We start from the raw sequence: 15,264 nt of genomic DNA, 5'->3' as shown, positions 1-15,264 counted from the left end.
TCAAAGTATGAAGGAGAGAAGTCAGGCTAAGATACAAGTAGAGCTGAAGTTCTGCTTTATTAAAACAATCTCACATTCACAATTTATTTCAGATACTGATATTTGCTAATATTAATAAATAGAATTTCCTGACAAGGTTAGAATAATAGATGCTTTAAAAACTAAATATTATAAAACACGGATTTACTTTTTTTTACATGCTCATAATTTGAAGATGTGGTTTTTTACTGAGTTATACATGTCCTGTGTCATTTGTACATACAGGTTTTCTTTGTCATCCAGGAAATACAGGCGATCTTTGATGACTGCTGGATTGAAACCCTCCTCCACTAGTTGTACTTTACGGTACTTAAAAGTTGCTGTAAGTTCAATGGCACTCTAGAAAACAAAATTGCATCTCTACTTATCAATGTCAGCATATAATCGTGGGAATTAGATGATTAGATTTCCTCAATTCAAAGGGAATCATTCAAAGAAAACCCATACAGCACAGAAGTCAAAGCCTTGCTAATAAAGGTCTAAACTATCTGCATTCATCAGATAATAACTGGACTGTGGAACATGCTGGGAACACAGAAACACTAGTGAAAGGCTTACCTTAGCATTCTATTTAAATGAGGCAGGAAAACACTAGTTTTCAGCTTTTAGTCAGAGAGAATGAAGGGTTTTATCCAGAAATGTATTTAATTATGTTCTGAGATCAAAAAACAACAGATTTTTTTCACAGAAAAGAAGAGCAAAGAAAATGCTAGTTGGACACGGGGCAAGACTCTGTACTTCACATGGGATGGCAAGACATACCACTACCTTGACTGGTCAACTGTTTTGTTTGTAGAACTCAAAAGTTTAAAGATTGATTAAATAATTAGACGTGCTGAGATCTCTGCTTTAGTCCTCTTGAATCATCTCAGTGAATATACAACCTTTCTCAGAGGAGCAACATTTATTTTAAATAAATAACTTCAGAAGTACGGTGACAGTGACATTCTTGCAACATTTTCCTAATTCAAGTTAAAATTCAGTTTAGAATTTGGCTATTTATTTAACTTGTAGGAAAAAAATGTAAGGCTTCTCTTGCAAGCTTTTATTTGTGTGGGGATCTTTATTTTGCATAGAACAGTCTGTAGATGGAGCTGCACTAGAGCTAGGAACACAGCTGCGTTACTGTGCTGAAGGAATCCAACAAGAAATGTACTTTCTACTAAGAGATCTTCCTGATTTTACATTATAAAATGTGTGAGGTATACTGTGGCTGCTCATGCAACCTGGTTGAGTTCAGCCTGAAAAAAACATCTGGGTGCAGTTCTACTTTCATATTGGTAAGTGACAAAAGCAAGTGAGAGACAAAAGAAGCCTTTTGGGGAATTGTTAGTATAACTAGAAAGTCCATAGTCCTCATAGAAATGAGAAAATACAATCCAGATGGACACACAAAAGCTATGTAGGAACACTGCTTTACCTTAATCCTTATAAAACGAGGTCTTGCGTAGTTCGGAAGGTGAGTGCTAACATGTCTGTAAGTACTTTCTCCGTTAAATTCCCAGTTTTCCTTTAGTCGAATACATGCCATTCCTGTTCTGCCTTCATAACCTGAAGAAATAAGGACAGCAAATAAGGGTAGCTCATATTTAACTTTCAAGTTCAGGCTAACCCTCTCCCCTGCCCTTTAAGTGAACCCTTCCTTCTAAGCCACGTTAGAAAACACGCTAACTGTGTTTTCCTTTAGAGATGCAAGTGATTAGATTTGCTTAAGGCTTCAGCATGCTAGATGCCAAACTCTTTTGGAAGCCTGGCACCAGAATTATAGATGGCAGATATTTTGAAAATCATTCTCCTTTTGAACGTTGTTGGAAAGACTTTGGAAAATCAGGTCTTGGTGCTCTGAGGCAGAAGTCCACCTGCAGCAGCATTTAACTGTGTGGGTTAATTTACTTTACAATAAATCATGGTAAATCTGCTTGTACTCACTGTGCCGACAATCTCATCCATGCAGAAAGAAGACAAAAAGGAGTAAGACCCAGTTTACCATTATTTATTACCATAAGAATTATTAATTAAGCACTGTAAAAATCCAAGTACTTCAGATTTTTTACTTGCTTTACATACTGAGAGGGCTTCTTCCCTCCTCTTGTGGCTGAGGGACAGGGCACAATTTAAACACAATTCTTTTAGTGTTCCTTCTGCTTTCTGGGGTTACAGGTAAAGTAGGAAGAAATAAGTAATATTCTTATATGAAGTTTTACATTAGAACCGTATGAATGCTTTCCCAGAATTGTGTAGCATCTAATGCTTGAAGAAAAGTAGAGCACAAGCTCTCTACTTAAATCAATAGGTGTAGCAGAGACATACATGATTAATAAAGACTTTATTTATTTCAATTAAATTCACTATTCTAATATCTCATCTTGGTTTATAAATAGCCTTGTTACTCTAGCCTCAGAAACACTGGGCATTTCTATTCTCATGGCTTCCACTTTTAGTAGAGGAAATAGCGAGCGGATCGTAACATTAATAGAATCTCTCACATGATGAATAAATGGTGGAAGGAAATGGTGGATGTAGGAAGAGTGGCATCTCTAACACGCCTTTCAATTCCAAAATACTAAATTGTCATTGATGTGACCCATGTTATGATATACCATAGTCTGGAAGCCTTTCTGGAAAAGTGTGATACTTGTTAATGAATTAATAATTAATCTGTTATACCTATTAATATCTGCTAACTTAGTTAACAGGGGCTCCAAAATTCCTCCTCCTCCTCAGACTACTCTAAGGGCATGCAATGTATTATGCCACCTCATTCAAACCACTTGCGCAACGCAGTACCTGGGATTTCAATCAAATCTAACCTTGTTTGTTTGATTTCAGATCCCTATATTAACTCTAAGAATGGGTTCCATTCTAACTGTCCATTGCAAGGCAAATGTAGTGAGGGGCTAGATGGGTGTCCTGTGGATTTTGGGTAAGTGAAAAACATGGACAGGAAGGTACCTCCAAAATACAGGAGGCAAGAAAGTAGCGTAAAGCTGTATCTGTTCCCTCTTTTATCTTCCAATATACCTGGGAATCTGCCTTTAGCTGCAGTGCGTCTCAAATTTGAGGGAAAAAAAAAAAAAAAAAAAAAAAAGCTGCTATAAGCACTTAAAGAGTTTATAAAGGTTCAAAGATTTTTGAGGAGTAGAAAAAAGGCAGTAAACCCATCAGAACTTCTTGCATTCCTTCAGATTGTTGAAGAAAGGTGAAAAAGGGAGGAATCAATTTCCTAAGTGATGTTTGTTCTTGTAGAAATTCAAGTCTATTTTGTTTGTCCCACTCTACAGTAATTTCAGGGCTATATTCCTGTGAAAACAACGATGTTTATATCCAAGATACTTAATCTCAAATGTTCTTCCATTCTCCTGTTAGTATTCTTGGCATACTATGTTAATATAAGCTTTGGCTAGGTTTTTTTAGCTAATTAATATTGTATACATTGAAATGATGGAATGTATCGAATGTAGCTTACAAAAAATAAGCTGGTGTTCCTATACTCTGCAGTTCAGTATATTGGTATCTTGTTCATGTTTTAAAAAATTCTTTTGTTGAAATACTTCAAGTATTTCACTCATACCTGGAACAGATACTCCATATACAATAACTTCTTCAATGCAGTCAATCAGTCCTAAAACATCTGCAACTTCTGTTGTAGAAACGTTTTCTCCTTTCCACCTGGAAAATAAGCAGTCAATAGAAGTCATGATTTCTATGTGCATTACATATAGTAATCTCCAGCGTTTTAATATCTGACTTTACAATCGGCTGAGCACTGAGCTTGAGATCAGAAAGCTCTTTTGCGCTAGAACAAGGAACATGTTCTCAAAAGTAGACAAAAACATGCCGCAAAATTCAACAATGCATTCCAGTTTATTCAAATCTCAGAAGAATTTAACACGCTTAGTTTAATCATGCTTAAAATGGCTCTAAACAAACAAAACTCCCAAACATTACTTACCTTAGATTTCATCCTATGTTCTATGCTGAGTTTTAGAAGTATAGTGAATGTGAAACCACAATGGTTCTGTTCTATGAATGACAGGCTTCTGACTATTCAAAATAGCACTCATTCTTCACCCTAAACTGAACCTCTTGTAGGCTCTGTATGTAACTAGGAACACAACTGATAAAATACAACAGTGGAGGTGACTCAGTCCTTTCTTTTTCTGACCAAAGTCAGAGAAATTCCTCTTCATCAGTCAGTAGGAAATACTGGATATAAACTCAAACTTGCGAATGAGTCAGAATTTTCTCTTGTGACAAGAATTTAAATAAATAAACTAACCGGAACGTGTCTCCAGTTCGATCATGGAAATAAATGAAGTTATCATTGTCAATCACTAAAAGGTCGCCACTATTAAAATATAAATCCCCTTTTTGGAATACATCTCTTAATTGCTTCTTCTCTGTTTGCTGTTTTGCTCCTGCATAGCCACTAAATGGTGCATATTGGGTGATTTTGCAGATCAGTAGTCCAGGTTTACCTATGAAGAGGAAAAACATTTTTTTAAAATGCACAGTGTAAATTGCCACAAAATAACTGATTTTTATTGCATCAGTGAAGTTTGCAGCTGCTAGTTATTTGAGAATTTTTTCATAATCATCATCTTTTAAAATCAGTTTTGGAGGTACAGATTGAGTTTCACCTTGCCCTCTCGATTCACTAGCCCTTCAAAAATGCCAGAAGATTATTTTTAATTTATCTCCTGATTATTTCAATGCAGCAGAACAGAATCTCTGAGGTCTTGTCTGGTAAGTAGAAAATAGTTGCCCAGTTTCTCTAGACAGCTTCATAAACCTCAGTTTAAAACACCTGACTCAGTAGGTGTTAAAAACACCTGAGTTTAAAACACCTGACTCAGTAGGCTACAAAGGAAACTTATACATGGCACCAGGCATGTTTTTAGGGGGTGACCATTGGTATAGGCTACTTCCATGTAACTCAGCGGCATGGGCCACCCTCGCCCCTCAACCAAAAGATTCAGCTGGATTTAGGAACCAAATATTGGAGTTCAGCTTGCTTACTTTGAATGTAAAATAGACCAAAAGGCTGCTTAATATGTTCTTTATTTCTTTGATGTGCTAGAGGTGGAGTAATTTATGAAGAGAGCAGGAGCACCTGTATGTTTATGTAAACTGAAACTCAACCCCACATTATATAGAGCTTTGCATGGGTGTTACACACTGGAGTGAATTTTATCTCTATACAAAATAAATTACAGTCTGTCCCCATCAGGCTTGCAATTTCACACTTCTTCATGGGTTTCTCTCTTACATTGCGGATATTTTCCACATCTCTCCAGTTCAGCAACTTAAACATTGGGTGCATTTATGTAAATCTGGAATATATGCGTGCACATCCCTCCTCATCCAAACTCAAGAGACTGCATAGGGAGAGCTGGCATAGGAAAGAGCATGCCTATGGGACAGACACTTAACATAACTGGTATATTCCTCAGCAGTGAGAATTTAACACAGTTGATAACCCATCCACCTGTTCCCTTATGTAGAGAGAAGGTGAACATTTCTGGACTCGCTCACAGTAACGACTACACAGGTAACAGAATGCAACAAAATTAGGAAGTACCACAAGTATCTGGTTTAAACAGAGATTTGCCTATGCCAATATATAAATCCCTCCTATGAAAACTGATATTAAGATATATTATAAAGTAAGTATTTCATGTGTGCTTTCTCTATTGCCAATGGCAAAAAGTTTCAGCTACTGCTGGAAAACAGAACTGCTTTCTGTTTTGCAAATGTTTCTTTAGTGGCATGTTAAGTACAAATTCTGAGAAGAGCTAAATAGCTCCTGCTGGAAGTCAAGATCTGTACTCAAAAATGTTAGTCTGTCCATTATTAAAATCATAAAAGTTATTAAAATCTAAGTATACAGATCCTGCGTTTCCCGCTGTACTTTACCTTTCTGTTATGCTGTATTACAACGGCATGTGATTTGTTACATATTTTCTAACTTGTATTTAAAAACCTGCCTTACTCAATGGCAATTCTTAGTATCTTTCCAGGTAGAAGCGATGCAAAGAGATGTGATTTTAAGAAGTAAATACCTTTTTTTGAATTTTTTTGAAGGAGTTAAGTTTTTACCTTTGGGAACTCTTATGCAGTATCCATTTTCATCTCGGACTGGTTCATCTTTCTCTACGTCATATTTAATCAGTTCATAGCGTAAGATTTTCTAGTGAAAATTTGCAAAATGTATACACACATGAATATTCAATCTTGAAAAATATTGTCAGAATTATACTACATAGTCAGCTTTCTGTTCAACAGGAGCCAAATTCATTACATTTCAACTGGACGTGCCAAGTCTAAATGTCCTTTTGCCTGAACTAGCAAGAGATATCTGTGATATGTAGCATGGGCAGCTATACACTTTACTTAGGGAGAAGTTCATAACTGGGCTCTGGGTTCTTCGCAACTTGTCATACAAGCAGCCTAGTATATGCCCTCAGCAATATACCAAACTTCACCAAGAAGGACAAAATGTCAGATTTTGTTGTTATTCTTACCTTCTGCAGGCAATTTACTCTTCCCACTGCACCAATTTTTCCAGTGTAATTAACAAAAGAAATGTTTCCTTCAGTTGATGCATAAAACTCCAAAATATTAATATTTCCAAATCTTCGGATAAATTCCCTCCAAACATCAGCCCTTATTCCATTTCCTATGGCAAGTCTGACTTTGTGATCCCGATCATTGTTTCTCTAGAAAGAAGAAACAGTCATGAATTTACATTTTGGCTGAGTGAAAGCTTCTGCTTCTGGAAAACGCTTAAGGAAACTTTAGTTTAAAAGTATTGAGCATATTCTGACGCAAAATGTGTGCAAACATCAGTACCATTAAGCTCATTATTATGATATGAAAAAAAAAAAGAAATTACTGGGCAAGTTAGGTTATGTATCTAACTGTAGTTAGTAGTTAACTTGATTTGGATGAAGACAGGAACAAATAATTCTACACAAAGCCAGAATGAAACTCAGGCACCACGTTAAACTATTTTGTTTGTAAGCCTTGTGGTCACTATCTGCAGAAGAGTGTAATTTACCCTGAATTCAGCAAAACATTTGCAGAATTTAAAATGGTGTTTGGGTGGAAACTCCTTCTCCCATTTTAAATGCAGGATTGAGCCTGCTAAAAATTCTATTACTACACTTCATATAATTTTTAATAGTGCTATTAGATCTTTCTGTTTACACAATAAGGTAATAAATACATAGTGAGGATTTATGCCTTCTCGTAAATGCTTATATTTATCGTCAACACTAGGAACAACTGAACTGGGTCAGACACTTGTAATTCATAAACATACGTAATGTGCTAATAAGTAACAATAGCCTGAGAGAATTTTAGCAAAATATGGAAAAGCTCTTTCATCCCACTTCCTGCCTTTTTCTCCAACTGTTTATTACATAATTTAATAATATTTTAAGGCATGAAGAGTCTTTTTAAATACATACTGGCTTCATAACTTGGAATACTTTTTTGAAAGAATAAGACTATTCTATCAGCAACAGATTAGAACAAGTATTCGTGCAGAATAAGTATGTTGGCTCTGTGTCTTTCAGGAAATACAATGCAGAGGGCAATGCAGTAGATGGTAGGAGTAGAGATGGGCACAGAACACTGGAATTGCAAAACGTTCTTTCAAGGAGGGATTCAAGAGAGAAATCTGGCCATTAAGACAAACAGGTATTGGTCTTATAGTGTCATATTCCCCAAAAAGACCAAAAAATGCCACAATAAAATGTCCAAAATTTTTAAATACTGTAAAACTTAAATTTTATTTTTTTATTTCAGTCACACCACTTCTGGATTATTATTGCTTTTCTGCACAATGGTCTAGAAATTGATGTTTAAATCTAATCTAATGAAGAAATACATTAATATATAGTCTTGTCTGTGATATTGAGAGATCTGCCATTAACCTGTTAGCACAGAACCAATCTTAAAATAGAACAATGAAATCTGCTGAAATTATGCATAGTGTCTAAATGACTTGCTGTTTGCTTTTTGTAAAGTCTTTGTTGTAGATGATCCTCTACAGTACTGTACACAATACCTTAGTCTCTCATGGGAGATACTTTAGTTGATTGGGCATTTATACATCTGAGTTTACACACTTTATTTTGAAATGATTCACTGGGGACAGGATGCTGCTTGGCTACACACTGTCCCTCATCTTTTCTTGTTCTTAAATTTGTATTTTCAATCTTTCTTCATCATTTGCTTAGGCAGATAAAGAAAACTTGTTATTTAGCCATTAATTAGTCACAGTTAATGAAAGGAGGAAGGAAGGACTTAATGATTCACCCTTAAGATGATTTTTATCATACTTGGACTATTCACTTGTTCTGAAATAACTACGTAAATTAGCTGGAAATATAATCAGAAAGAAAACTGTGACATATGGAGTTTTTTTCTCCTGTTGATATATAAAGCAAAGAAATGGTAGCATAAATAAAAGTTACCAGCACAATAAGGAAGTTCAATAATTAAATGGCATTAGTTAGGACAGATGACACCCTACATCAATGCGGATCTTGCTTATACTGTGAGTTTCTCATGGAAAAGACCGTGTCTCTGTTACATCTGCAGTAACAGGCCAAGCCCTTTTGGCACCACAACAGTTTAAGTAATAATATCTATTTGGTCAAGTTCTTGCATTCTTCAAATGTTAATCTCATCTTTCTGGGAGACTTGTGCACTCAAAGTAGCATGCATCTGAGTACATGGAGTCAGATATTAAGCTTATAAACCTTGCTTATGTAAAAGTGTTTTCCCCACTGGTATTAAATTCTACGTACGAAGTAAACAAAAATCCTTATATTAAATAATGAAAGCTAAGCTATCTGTGTATTTCTTAAAACCTGACCTTTGTAGATAAGCAGCCACAAATAATGAGTAGTCAGTAGGACAGCCTCAAATACCACTCAGCTCTATCATTCAGTGGGCTTCAGGTTCAGCCATTCGTGTTCCTAATTTTTTTTACAAATCTGTTGTTTTAGATTAACAGGTCACTTTAAGGGTTAACCTAAGTATCTCTTTGTGGCTAACATTACCAAACTCACCCTATTTGGGAACTAATCTATACTTGGCTGGCAACTGTATGTCTTTGAGATACTGGTTGAATTTAGGAATTCACAGCATATGCCCTATGACTCAGTTATATTTGTGTATGCATGCATGCTATCAAGAAACAATACTCTGTTAAAAATTAGTATATTATCTCATTCTTTAATCTTATTTTCCTAAAAAAACATTCTGCATGAAAGAAGATAATCTAGTTTTTTCACTTTTCTTCTTTTATTTATACCAGTTGAGAATTGGCTACTTATGAGTGTTTTGCTAATTGTGATTTTCCATGAACTGCAAGACTGACGTATAACTTATCACCACTCTTAATTATATGTTTCAAGTGCCCAGTTTCTTTCACTCAGTTTAAATCTCCTTCACTCACAATTTTTGTTGAAGACTGCTGGCCTAATCCAGAGGCTAAATCTTCTGATTATTATAAAATTTCATTTTATTAACAGCTCATTTTGGGCTAATAACTCATGAAGAAATAATACAAAGCACAGCAGAATCTTCCTTAGATACCCAATTCCTGAGGAATTCTACTGGTTTTCAGTGAAGTTATTTCATATCTCTGTAATTGACATCAGAATGACATCTCTGTATATGTGATATTTTGCACACATACATAAACTACAAAGAAACTGTGGATCTGATTCTCTGTTCTGGCTTATAGTTTTCAAATGGTGCTAGGGATACTGATTGATACCACCTTTGTTCTTACTTAATTCTAATTGCTGTTCACTAGGCCTAGCTCTGTGAAAGTCATTTTGAGCAAACACATTTTTTAAATTCAGGATTAACTAATATGATTGCAGGAAAGTGCCTATGAATAGGTACCCTATGAGGACAGTACATTACGGATATCTTCAGAGGGGTCACTCTTTCAATAATCACACTAACATTTTCACCTGGGGATCACCTTACTAGCTTGGATTAGGACATTTTAGCTACAAAACCCCCAAAACTCACACTGCCCAAACATGAAATGGCACAGCTCAACTGGTTCCTAGAAAAATCCTCATTTTTGCTTTGCAGCTGGCGTGCTCATATAAGGTAAGTGTTTTCTCTATCCATTTTAACGGAATGTCAATTAATGGATTGCCATTGTTCCACTATTCAAAAGAATGATTAATTCAAGCTCCAAGCTCCGTTTTTTTTGTTTCCTCCTTGAAAAATGTTCATGTTAGTATACAATGAGATTACAGACCTCATTAGGGAAGGTTTTGGTTGGTTTTTTTTCCCCCCTCCCCTTATAGTTAGATTTTAAGTCTAATATAATCAATATTCCCAGTAATTTAATTAGCCAAAAAAGAAAGGCGGTTAATATTACCTGTGGCACATTGCATAGATACCGAAGCACTTCCCCAATATACTGTATCACTGTTACGTTATATTTCCTGCAATCATCCCAGAACTGGGTTGCTGAAAATCTGGCACGCAGAACAATAGTTGCACCTGTGTACAAAAAAGTAAAACAAATAACAGAAGGAACAATTCTTATTATATCATAAGACTGTATAGAATTTCTTGGCACAACATTGTAGAAAACTTGTAGAATTAGGGTTATATAGCTTTTACCCTAAAACATGCTGAAATACAATCCATGCTGAATAATTGGTTTAACCTCTGTTTCTGTTCATCAAGAAGTTAAGGGCTATTATTGCAGATGAAACTCTGTACTAAAACTGTGCAAATAGCTGTCGTGTAGGATAGGCTATATCCTGTTTGTCCATGTGATGAAACAAAATTTGTACAGGGTGAAGATCTGTGCAAGTCATACGAAGATGACAGAGAAATGAAACCGTCTCTTGAGTTACGGAACTTCTGGTAAGAGACTTGTATAACTAAGTATTTCAGCTCGAAGTTTGGTAGCTAAGGAAAGGCTTACTATATCCGTGATCATATCTGTGCATGAATTCTGCACAGGAACACATTCATTCATACTAGTCAAGTGCACGGTACCTTTCATGATACATCCATGGACCCCAACGAGGAGGGCAGAGCTATGATAGAGTGGTAGAGCAGTATACACAATATCTTCTGAGGTAACACTGCCAGCATCAAACAAACCACAAGCTAGCATTATGCGTTCATGGCTAATCACTGCAGCCTTGGGAAGACCTATTTAAAGTCAAGCAAAAACGTGTGTAACTTCACTTCAACAGTAAACATAGTAAGACCAGTTGGTTTCACAAGGGCTTAAGAAAAGATTTTCTCTCATTTCCTCATGCAAAGTGATAGTCCCAGAGTTCAGGGAGGTGTGCAGCTTCTGTCTAGGCAACACACTGGAGTTTAGCCTTAGTGAGCACAGGTCTTCCCACATGTAACTTCTAGGTGATTACCCCCTGTTAAGTGCCCAAATTTCCAAAACTACGTTAACTAGGAATAGCAAGTACCTGGATATTGAGGAAACGGGATTTCAACAATCTAACATGCTGAGCAAAGGGAATGGGAATGCTAAAACAGAAGTTAATCTCTGGTCTTGCATCCCTCCTGGAATTAGGTATCTCCTGCAGTTCTGAATCATCCTAGATGAAACTGAAATTCATACTAGGAAATGTCTTCTTGGTTTCCCATCAGATACAGCTGAATAGATTACTTGCTGAAATTACTGGAAGACAAAATGATGGTAGTGCTAGCCTATTCTGTAAGAACACAGATGTTAGAGCCCTTAACAAGGATTCAAATTCATACCTCCTCCCTTCCAGGGGAGTGCCTAGCCCCAGATATCAAATTTTCAGTTTCCTGAGGGGGAATGAATGAGAGTAGGAATTAATGTTAAGTAACAGATTCTTCTTCTTTACTAAAAAAATCACAATGTCAGGGGGAATGTGTGGCCTTCCATATAGTTTTTGTGACTTTACGTTACCTGTAGTACCAGAAGTATAAATGTACATGGCAGGAGTTTTAAAGGTTGTGTCTGATCTCCAAGACAACGGAGTAGGCTCATCTGAAGCAGCATCTACTTTATCAAGAAAGCTCTCAACTCCTTCTGTAGCAGATGTCTTGCTTAAGTAATAAACTTTAACATTTTCTTTCTTCAAGACTGGCAGTATTTCTTCAACAGCTTCCTTCAATTCTTAAAAAGGAGATAAAAAAGTATTACAAGAAAATTCTGTACTATTCTGTGACCTGTACTATCAGTGCATCAACTTTGGCTCAGCAGCTTTCATGTTTAGCTGCTGCTGGAGAAACTCATGCTCAAGTCACTTCAGAATCCAGCAAAAAAGACTGCAGAGGAACAGTGTCTCCCCACAAAACTGGGAGTGATTTGATTTGATCTGATTTTCTGCAGCAGGAGCAGAATTACAGAGCAGCAATCCAACCACTCTTCCCCTTGCCTACAGGCCCTGTGGGACTCTGAGGGAGCGTACACCTGGCATCACCAGCTCCACATTGCTACCTTCCCTCTACCGTGGGGAAATGCCTCACCTGGCAAGTGCCCACACAAAGTTAGCTGCTAAAATCACCACTATGTTTTATGTGTAACAATGAAACTCATCTTTCTCAAGTCCCAACAGAAATGGAAGAAAGACTGAAAAACAGAACGAAAAGTGACTCAGCAACCAGTGATACTACTGAAGCCTGGACATGATTTCAGTTATGTGCAATGAGTAGGCTAATTCCCTGCATGATCAAGTCACATCTGCATTACTCTAATTGAAGCAGCAATGCAGGTCTCTCTTCTCTACCCACTGCCAGTTTCAACCAAGTTGGAAAGAACGTAGTTGTCCCCAAGACTTTTAGTCCCTTAAGAAGCTGGATAATGGATTCAAGTGAAGGTGACCAAACAGCTGATGCGACGGCTTGCACCTTGTTTCTTTAGGAATACAGACTAAAAGACTTCCAACTCATAGGCGCTTTTACTTGAATAGATAATCCACAGGATTTAAAATGAATCCTCAACAGCACTTTCACTGAGATAAGTAACCCTCCAATAAACTTTGAAATCCATATTTTAATGTAGGTATAAGTAACTGTAATGACATATAAACTGTATTAATGAATTCAGCATGCTTCTTTTCAGAAACCTATCTGTTCAATCACACAGACAGGATCTCATATGATGGTAAGATCTGATAAGACAGTATTTTCTTCTGCATGGAGTAGCAAGATAATAAAGGATGAAACTTAATAAGGACAGAGAGAACCAAGGTCCAACAGAAGAGACATAGACTTCTTTCCTCTCCTGATGTCCAGCAATCACTAGTGGAGTCAAGCACATAGTAAATTTGTATGAATAGTGCTCACTTTTTTTCTTTTACTTTTTTTTTCTTAGAGCTGAAGACTTCTTTAGTATGTTATAGAAGTAGGAAAAATACTTTTCCTATACAATAGCTTTTCCCACATATGCTAGTAATTCAAATACTGATTAATTTTGAAAGTTCAGCGACTGCACAGAATTTATTCTCAGTGAGGCAGAAATTTATCACAAAAGGAGAAAATTTAATGTGAACTCCTAAAGTTTTGGGGTATACAAAATACCTCAGTTACATACAACTGATGAGTGAGTTCAACTATCTAAGCTGAGACAGAGTATGTATTTATGTAGAATTTGTTAACTCTAGGCACATGAAGAGTATCTTTTGACTTCCCATACGGTCATTCATTCATACTGTATGTATGCATACACATGCCAATATATATAAAGGATGGGCATGAAATAAGGTCTCTGCTCTATATGGACAGAACGCAGCTCTCCTTTGAAAACATACTAACATGTCATAGTCTCTCTCCCATAGAAAAGGAATATGGTTTGCCTACATGGGTTCATGCCTTTTTCTTTGAACTGAAACCCGACAAAAGCTTTATATTATATAGACTGCAACCACCTTCATGTGTCTAAGTCGCTGTCCAGCTGCAGCAAGAGAATGCTGCATTACCTTGTTTATTTGTAATTTGGACATTTGTGCAAACATAACTGTGAATTCATTATGTTGTTTATGATCGAGGGCTATTTTATTTCTATGTCTTTGTTACCCTTATAAAATAGCTAACAAGGTATCAGAGCTCAATGCCCACGTCTTGCACATGAGCTGAAAACATGGTGCAAATTATTTGGACGCTTTTTCCTTTCATCTGGTTTGAAGCAACTTCTCAGATCCCCAAGTTTAGAGGATGGGATACAACCAGAATAAAGCGTCCCTCTGCTCCAGCCCGCCACCGGGGAGTCCCAAGGGACAGAAAGGCCTCCCTGCCACCTCAGCCCACCGACCGGCCCGGCGAGGAGCCCCCTCACGGCGGGGAGGCAGCCGAGAAGCCCCCCGCGGTCCCGCTCCTCTCCCTGCCAGCCGCGGCCGGTGCTTTCCTCACCTGGGGCCGCCAACAGCACGGTGGCCGCGCTGCTCTGGAAGGAGCGCAGCAAGGAGGCGGCCCTGATGTTGGAGTTGAGGCAAGCCACGGCGCAGCCCAGCCTGGCGCAGCCCAGCCAGACCCAGACGTAGGCCGGCCGGTTGCCCATGAAGAGGGCCAGGCAGCCGCCCGCCCGCAGCCCCGCCGCGTCGCGCAGCGCCCGCGCCGCCTGGCAGCTCCGCCGCTCCACCTGCTCGTAGGTGCAGACCTCGGCCCCGAAGAGCAGCAGCGGCTTGTGCGGAGTCCGCCGCGCCCGCCGCCCCAAGACGTCTAGTAGGGTGCTGGCGGGGCGGCGGGCACCGGCTCTCCGCGCCCTCACGGCTACCCGCGCCATTGTGAGGGCGAAGCGTAGGTCCTGGAAGAAGTAGGGCCAGGTACGGCGCAGCAGCAGCGGCAGCAGCAGCAGCCCCGCCAGCACGGTGCACAGAGCAGGCAGCATGCCGCCGTCCCGTGCCGTCCCGCCGCCGCCGCGCACCGCACGCTCGGGCACAACGGCCGCGCCTCGCGCCGGGGAACGGCGGAACGACTAACCGCCGCGCCTCGCGCCCGGTGAGGGACGGTGGGGACCAACGGCCGCGCCTCGCGCCCCGTGAGGGACGGGGGAGGACCAACGGCCGCGCCTCGCGCCCCGTGAGGGACGGGGGAGGACCAACGGCCGCACCCGCCTCCTCGCAGCCCCTGGCCGCGAGCCCCGCCTAGGCCGCGGCCGCCTCAGGTGCTGGCTGACCCTCGCAGTCGCACCTTCCCCCGGCAGCGCTGTCTAACTTGACGGCCATCACCCCC

The 15,264-nt window shown here is 39.0% G+C and overlaps 1 protein-coding gene across 1 annotated transcript; it reads right to left on the bottom strand.

The window, feature by feature from the left end:
• Positions 1-38: 38 nt before the first annotated feature.
• On the bottom strand, positions 39-14,920 carry SLC27A2 (solute carrier family 27 member 2). The gene is made up of 10 exons (XM_074599839.1): positions 14,443-14,920; positions 11,999-12,208; positions 11,092-11,250; positions 10,460-10,584; positions 6,564-6,758; positions 6,139-6,229; positions 4,319-4,517; positions 3,611-3,708; positions 1,460-1,590; positions 39-378 (listed from the first exon to the last, which is right to left on the bottom strand). Exons 1-10 carry the CDS (start codon positions 14,918-14,920, stop codon positions 202-204), a joined length of 1,863 nt encoding a protein of 620 aa, XP_074455940.1. The 3' UTR covers positions 39-201.
• Positions 14,921-15,264: the final 344 nt, after the last annotated feature.

Source organism: Larus michahellis, chromosome 9, assembly GCF_964199755.1.
Source record: "Larus michahellis chromosome 9, bLarMic1.1, whole genome shotgun sequence".
Lineage (NCBI taxonomy): Eukaryota > Metazoa > Chordata > Aves > Charadriiformes > Laridae > Larus > Larus michahellis.
The sequence above is the reverse complement of the archived record's forward strand: the minus strand, read 5'-3'. Positions and strand labels throughout refer to the sequence as shown.